The following is a 7,500-nucleotide window of genomic DNA, read 5'->3' as shown; positions in this document are numbered from 1 at the left end:
CTCCCTCCCTCCCTCCCTCCCTCCCTCACTCACTCCCTCCCCCCTCCCTCCCTCCCTCCCTCCCTCCCTCCCTCCCTCCCCCCTCCCTCCCTCCCTCCCCCCCTCCCTCCCTCCCTCCCTCCCTCCTCCAGCTATCCCAGAAGGGTTCAGTGTAGAGCTGGGTCCGTCTGAGGAACCTCTGGAGCAGGAGGAGGTGTCGCTAAGCTGCATCGCTGACAACTACACCTACGAACAGCTCACCTGGTACAGACTGGACCCACAGGTAACAGCTCACCTGGTACAGACTGGACCCACAGGTAACAGCTCACCTGGTACAGACTGGATCCTCAGGTAACAGCTCACCTGGTACAGACTGGATCCTCAGGTAACAGCTCACCTGGTACAGACTGGACCCACAGGTAACAGCTCACCTGGTACAGACTGGACCCACAGGTAACAGCTCACCTGGTACAGACTGGACCCACAGGTAACAGCTCACCTGGTACAGACTGGATCCTCAGGTAACAGCTCACCTGGTACAGACTGGACCCACAGGTAACAGCTCACCTGGTACAGACTGGACCCACAGGTAACAGCTCACCTGGTACAGACTGGATCCTCAGGTAACAGCTCACCTGGTACAGACTGGATCCTCAGGTAACAGCTCACCTGGTACAGACTGGATCCTCAGGTAACAGCTCACCTGGTACAGACTGGATCCTCAGGTAACAGCTCACCTGGTACAGACTGGAACCACAGGTAACAGCTCACCTGATACAGACTGGACCCACAGGTAACAGCTCACCTGGTACAGACTGGATCCTCAGGTAACAGCTCACCTGGTACAGACTGGATCCTCAGGTAACAGCTCACCTGGTACAGACTGGATCCTCAGGTAACAGCTCACCTGGTACAGACTGGAACCACAGGTAACAGCTCACCTGGTACAGACTGGACCCACAGGTAACAGCTCACCTGGTACAGACTGGATCCTCAGGTAACAGCTCACCTGGTACAGACTGGAACCACAGGTAACAGCTCACCTGGTACAGACTGGACCCACAGGTAACAGCTCACCTGGTACAGACTGGACCCACAGGTAACAACTCACCTGGTACAGACTGGACCCACAGGTAGCAGGTTACCTGGTACAGACTGGACCCACAGGTAACAGCTCACCTGGTACAGACTGGACCCACAGGTAACAGCTCACCTGGTACAGACTGGACCCACAGGTAACAACTCACCTGGTACAGATTGGACCCACAGGTAACAACTCACCTGGTACAGACTGGAACCACAGGTAACAACTCACCTGGTACAGACTGGACCCACAGGTAACAACTCACCTGGTATAGACTGGACCCACAGGTAACAGCTCCCATGGTACAGACTGGACCCACAGGTAACAGCTCACCTGGTACAGACTGGACCCACAGGTAACAGTTCACCTGGTACAGACTGGACTCACAGGTAACAGCTCACCTGGTACAGACTGAACCCACAGGTAACAGGTTACCTGGTACAGACTGGACCCACAGGTAACAGCTCACCTGGTACAGACTGGACCCACAGGTAACAGCTCACCTGGTACAGACTGGACCCACAGGTAACAACTCACCTGGTACAGACTGGACCCACAAGTAGCAGGTTACCTGGTACAGACTGGACCCACAGGTAACAGCTCACCTGGTACAGACTGGACCCACAGGTAACAGCTCACCTGGTACAGACTGGACCCACAGGTAACAACTCACCTGGTACAGATTGGACCCACAGGTAACAACTCACCTGGTACAGACTGGAACCACAGGTAACAACTCACCTGGTACAGACTGGACCCACAGGTAACAACTCACCTGGTATAGACTGGACCCACAGGTAACAGCTCCCATGGTACAGACTGGACCCACAGGTAACAGCTCACCTGGTACAGACTGGACCCACAGGTAACAGCTCACCTGGTACAGACTGGACCCACAGGTAACAGCTCACCTGGTACAGACTGGACCCACAGGTAACAGCTCACCTGGTACAGATTGAACTCACAGGTAACAGCTCACCTGGTACAGACTGGACCCACAGGTCACAGCTCACCTGGTACAGACTGGACCCACAGGTAGAGAGAATGGCACACTGAATGTTCTTAATGCTACAGTAGTTTAGTTTGGTTGTGACTGTCAAGTTAATATCCCAGACTTATCTCTCTCTCTCTCTCTCTCTCTCTCTCTCTCTCTCTCTCTCTCTCTCTCTCTCTCTCTCTCTCTCTCTCTCTCTCTCTCTCTCTCTCTCTCTCTCTCTCTCTCTCTCTCTCTCTCTCTCTCTCTCCCTCTCTCTCTTTCTCTCTCTCTCTCTCTCTCTCTCTCTCTCTCTCTCTCTCTCTCTCTCTGTCTCTCTCTCTCTCTCTCTCTCTCTGTCTCTCTGTCTCTCTCTCTCTCTCTGTCTCTCTCTCTCTCTCTGTCTCCAGGCGCTGCAGGATGAGAGTGGTAAACCTCTGGAGCTGGACTGTCGTAGTGTCCACCTGTACGCTGACCGCCTGGATGGACAACTGACCTATCAGGAGCGGTCTAACAGCTGGGTCCTGGAGATGACTATAGCTAGCATCACGCTACAGGATGAAGGGAACTATGTCTGTGAGGTTCAGAATAGGAGGAGCCAAGAGAAGCACTGTCTACGCAAATACATATCGGTTAAAGGTGAGGGGAGAGAAGCACTGTCTACGCAAATACATATCGGTTAAAGGTGAGAGGGAGAGAAACACTGTCTACGCAAATACATATCGGTTAAAGGTGAGAGGGAGAGAAACACTGTCTACGCAAATACATATCGGTTAAAGGTGAGGGGGAGAGAAACACTGTCTACGCAAATACATATCGGTTAAAGGTGAGGGGGAGAGAAACACTGTCTATGTAAATACATATCGGTTAAAGGTGAGGGGGAGAGAAACACTGTCTACGCAAATACATATCGGTTAAAGGTGAGGGGGAGAGAAACACTGTCTACGTAAATACATATCGGTTAAAGGTGAGGGGGAGAGAAACACTGTCTACGCAAATACATATCGGTTAAAGGTGAGGGGGAGAGAAACACTGTCTACGCAAATACATATCGGTTAAAGGTGAGGGGGAGAGAAACACTGTCTACGCAAATACATATCCGTTAAAGGTGAGGGGGAGAGAAACACTGTATACCAAATACATATCGGTTAAAGGTGAGGGGGAGAGAAACACTGTCTACGCAAATACATATCGGTTAAAGGTGAGGGGGAGAGAAACACTGTCTATGTAAATACATATCGGTTAAAGGTGAGGGGGAGAGAAACACTGTCTACGCAAATACATATCGGTTAAAGGTGAGGGGGAGAGAAACACTGTCTACGCAAATACATATCGGTTAAAGGTGAGGGGGAGAGAAACACTGTATACCAAATACATATCGGTTAAAGGTGAGGGGGAGAGAAACACTGTCTACGCAAATACATATCGGTTAAAGGTGAGGGGGAGAGAAACACTGTCTACGCAAATACATATCGGTTAAAGGTGAGGGGGAGAGAAACACTGTCTACGCAAATACATATCGGTTAAAGGTGAGAGGGAGAAACACAGGCCTCACACACAGAGGAACGTAGGTCTCACACACAGAGTAACGTAGGTCTCACACACAGAGGAACGTAGGTCTCACACACAGAGGAACGTAGGTCTCACACACAGAGGAACGTAGGTCTCACACACAGAGGAACGTAGGTCTCACACACAGAGGAACGTAGGTCTCACACACAGAGGAACGTAGGTCTCACACACAGAGGAACGTAGGTCTCACACACAGAGGAACGTAGGTCTCACACACAGAGGAACGTAGGTCTCACACACAGAGGAATGTACGTCTCACACACAGAGGAACGTAGGTCTCACACACACAGAGGAACGTAGGCCTCACACACAGAGGAATGTAGGTCTCACACACAGAGGGACGTAGGTCTCACACACAGAGGAACGTAGGTCTCACACACAGAGGAATGTACATCTCACACACAGAGGGACGTAGGACTCACACACAGAGGAACGTAGGCCTCACACACAGAGGAACGTAGGTCTCACACACACAGAGGAACGTAGGCCTCACACACAGAGGAATGTAGGTCTCACACACAGAGGAACGTAGGTCTCACACACAGAGGAACGTAGGTCTCACACACAGAGGAACGTAGGTCTCACACACAGAGGAATGTACGTCTCACACACAGAGGGACGTAGGACTCACACACAGAGGAACGTAGGCCTCACACACAGAGGAACGTAGGTCTCACACACAGAGGAACGTAGGTCTCACACACAGAGGAACGTAGGCCTCACACACAGAGGAACGTAGGCCTCACACACAGAGGAACGTAGGTCTCACACACAGAGGAACGTAGGCCTCACACACAGAGGAACGTAGGTCTCACACACAGAGGAACGTAGGTCTCACACACAGAGGAACGTAGGTCTCACACACAGAGGAACGTAGACCTCACACACAGAGGAACGTAGGCCTCACACACAGAGGAACGTAGGCCTCACACACAGAGGAACCTGTACGTCTCACACACAGAGGAACGTAGGCCTCACACACAGAGAAACTTAGGTCTCACACACAGAGGAACGTAGGTCTCACACACAGAGGACCGTAGGTCTCACACACACAGAGGAACGTAGGCCTCACACACAGAGGAACGTAGGCCTCACACACAGAGGAACGTAGGTCTCACACACAGAGGAACGTAGGTCTCACACACAGAGGAACGTAGGCCTCACACACAGAGGAACGTAGGCCTCACACACAGAGGAACGTAGGTCTCACACACAGAGGAACGTAGGTCTCACACACACAGAGGAACGTAGGCCTCACACACAGAGGAACGTAGGTCTCACACACAGAGGAACGTAGGTCTCACACACAGAGGAACATAGGCCTCACACACAGAGGAACGTAGGCCTCACACACAGAGGAACGTAGGTCTCACACACAGAGGAACGTAGGTCTCACACACAGAGGAACGTAGGCCTCACACACAGAGGAACGTAGGTCTCACACACAGAGGAACGTAGGTCTCACACACAGAGGAACGTAGGCCTCACACACAGAGGAACTTAGGTCTCACACACAGAGGAACGTACGTCTCACACACAGAGGAACGTAGGCCTCACACACAGAGTAACATAGGTCTCACACACAGAGTAACGTAGGTCTCACACACAGAGGAACGTAGGTCTCACACACAGAGGAATGTACGTCTCACACACAGAGGAATGTACGTCTCACACACAGAGGAACGTAGGCCTCACACACAGAGGAACGTACGTCTCACACACAGAGGAACGTAGGCCTCACACACAGAGGAACATAGACATAAACATACACTAGTCCCCAAGAGGAAGGGGTTAAACATACACTAGTCCCCTAGAGGAAGGGGTTAAACATACACTAGTCCCCTAGAGGAAGGGGTTAAACATACACTAGTCCCCTAGAGGAAGGGGTTAAACATACACTAGTCCCCTAGAGGAAGGGGTTAAACATACACTAGTCCCCTAGAGGAAGGGGTTAAACATACACTAGTCTCCTAGAGGAACGGGTTAAACATACACTAGTCCCCTAGAGGAAGGGGTTAAACATACACTAGTCCCTCAAAGGGGTTAAACATACACTAGTCCCCTAGAGGAAGGGGTTAAACATACACTAGTCCCCTAGAGGAAGGGGTTAAACATACACTAGTCTCCTAGAGGAAGAGGTTAAACATACACTAGTCCCCTAGAGGAAGGGGTTAAACATACACTAGTCCCTCAAAGGGGTTAAACATACACTAGTCCCCTAGAGGAAGGGGTTAAACATACACTAGTCCCCTAGAGGAAGGGGTTAAACATACACTAGTCTCCTAGAGGAAGAGGTTAAACATACACTAGTCCCCTAGAGGAAGGGGTTAAACATACACTAGTCCCCTAGAGGAAGGGGTTAAACATACACTAGTCCCCTAGAGGAAGGGGTTAAACATACACTAGTCCCCTAGAGGAAGGGGTTAAACATACACTAGTCCCCTAGAGGAAGAGGTTAAACATACACTAGTCCCCTAGAGGAAGGGGTTAAACATACACTAGTCCCCTAGAGGAAGGGGTTAAACATACACTAGTCCCCTAGAGGAAGGGGTTAAACATACACTAGTCCCCTAGAGGAAGGGGTTAAACATACACTAGTCTCCTAGAGGAAGAGGTTAAACATACACTAGTCCCCTAGAGGAAGGGGTTAAACATACACTAGTCCCTCAAAGGGGTTAAACATACACTAGTCCCCTAGAGGAAGGGGTTAAACATACACTAGTCCCCTAGAGGAAGGGGTTAAACATACACTAGTCTCCTAGAGGAAGAGGTTAAACATACACTAGTCCCCTAGAGGAAGGGGTTAAACATACACTAGTCCCCTAGAGGAAGGGGTTAAACATACACTAGTCCCCTAGAGGAAGGGGTTAAACATACACTAGTCCCCTAGAGGAAGGGGTTAAACATACACTAGTCCCCTAGAGGAAGGGGTTAAACATACACTAGTCCCCTAGAGGAAGGGGTTAAACATACACTAGTCCCCTAGAGGAAGGGGTTAAACATACACTAGTCCCCTCGAGGAAGGGGTTAAACATACACTAGTCTCCTAGAGGAAGGGGTTAAACATACACTAGTCCCCTAGAGGAAGGGGTTAAACATACACTAGTCCCCTAGAGGAAGGGGTTAAACATACACTAGTCCCTCAAAGGGGTTAAACATACACTAGTCCCCTAGAGGAAGGGGTTAAACATACACTAGTCCCCTAGAGGAACGGGTTAAACATACACTAGTCCCCTAGAGGAACGGGTTAAACATACACTAGTCCCCTCGAGGAAGGGGTTAAACATACACTAGTCTCCTAGAGGAAGGGGTTAAACATACACTAGTCCCCTAGAGGAAGGGGTTAAACATACACTAGTCCCCTAGAGGAAGGGGTTAAACATACACTAGTCCCTCAAAGGGGTTAAACATACACTAGTCCCCTAGAGGAAGGGGTTAAACATACACTAGTCTCCTAGAGGAACGGGTTAAACATACACTAGTCCCCTAGAGGAAGGGGTTAAACATACACTAGTCCCCTAGAGGAAGGGGTTAAACATACACTAGTCCCTCGAAAGGGGTTAAACATACACTAGTCCCCTAGAGGAAGGGGTTAAACATACACTAGTCCCCTAGAGGAAGGGGTTAAACATACACTAGTCTCCTAGAGGAAGAGGTTAAACATACACTAGTCCCCTAGAGGAAGGGGTTAAACATACACTAGTCCCCTAGAGGAAGGCGTTAAACATACACTAGTCCCCTAGAGGAAGGGGTTAAACATACACTAGTCCCCTAGAGGAAGGGGTTAAACATACACTAGTCCCCTAGAGGAAGGGGTTAAACATACACTAGTCCCCTAGAGGAAGGGGTTAAACATACACTAGTCCCCTAGAGGAAGGGGTTAAACATACAC

The 7,500-nt window shown here is 50.1% G+C and overlaps 1 protein-coding gene across 1 annotated transcript in view; it reads left to right on the top strand.

Moving 5' to 3' along the window:
- The window catches only part of flt4 (fms related receptor tyrosine kinase 4), a 217,216-nt gene that overhangs the window by 158,196 nt on the left and 51,520 nt on the right, over positions 1–7,500 (top strand). The window contains exons 13-14 of the mRNA XM_071412054.1: positions 132–262; positions 2,447–2,675. Of these exons, the coding sequence (XP_071268155.1) occupies positions 132–262; positions 2,447–2,675 (360 nt within the window). The remainder of the gene's footprint in view (positions 1–131; positions 263–2,446; positions 2,676–7,500) is intronic.

The sequence above is a fragment of the Salvelinus alpinus genome, chromosome 7 (genome assembly GCF_045679555.1).
Source record: "Salvelinus alpinus chromosome 7, SLU_Salpinus.1, whole genome shotgun sequence".
NCBI classification, from domain to species: Eukaryota; Metazoa; Chordata; class Actinopteri; order Salmoniformes; family Salmonidae; genus Salvelinus; species Salvelinus alpinus.
The sequence above is the reverse complement of the archived record's forward strand: the minus strand, read 5'-3'. Positions and strand labels throughout refer to the sequence as shown.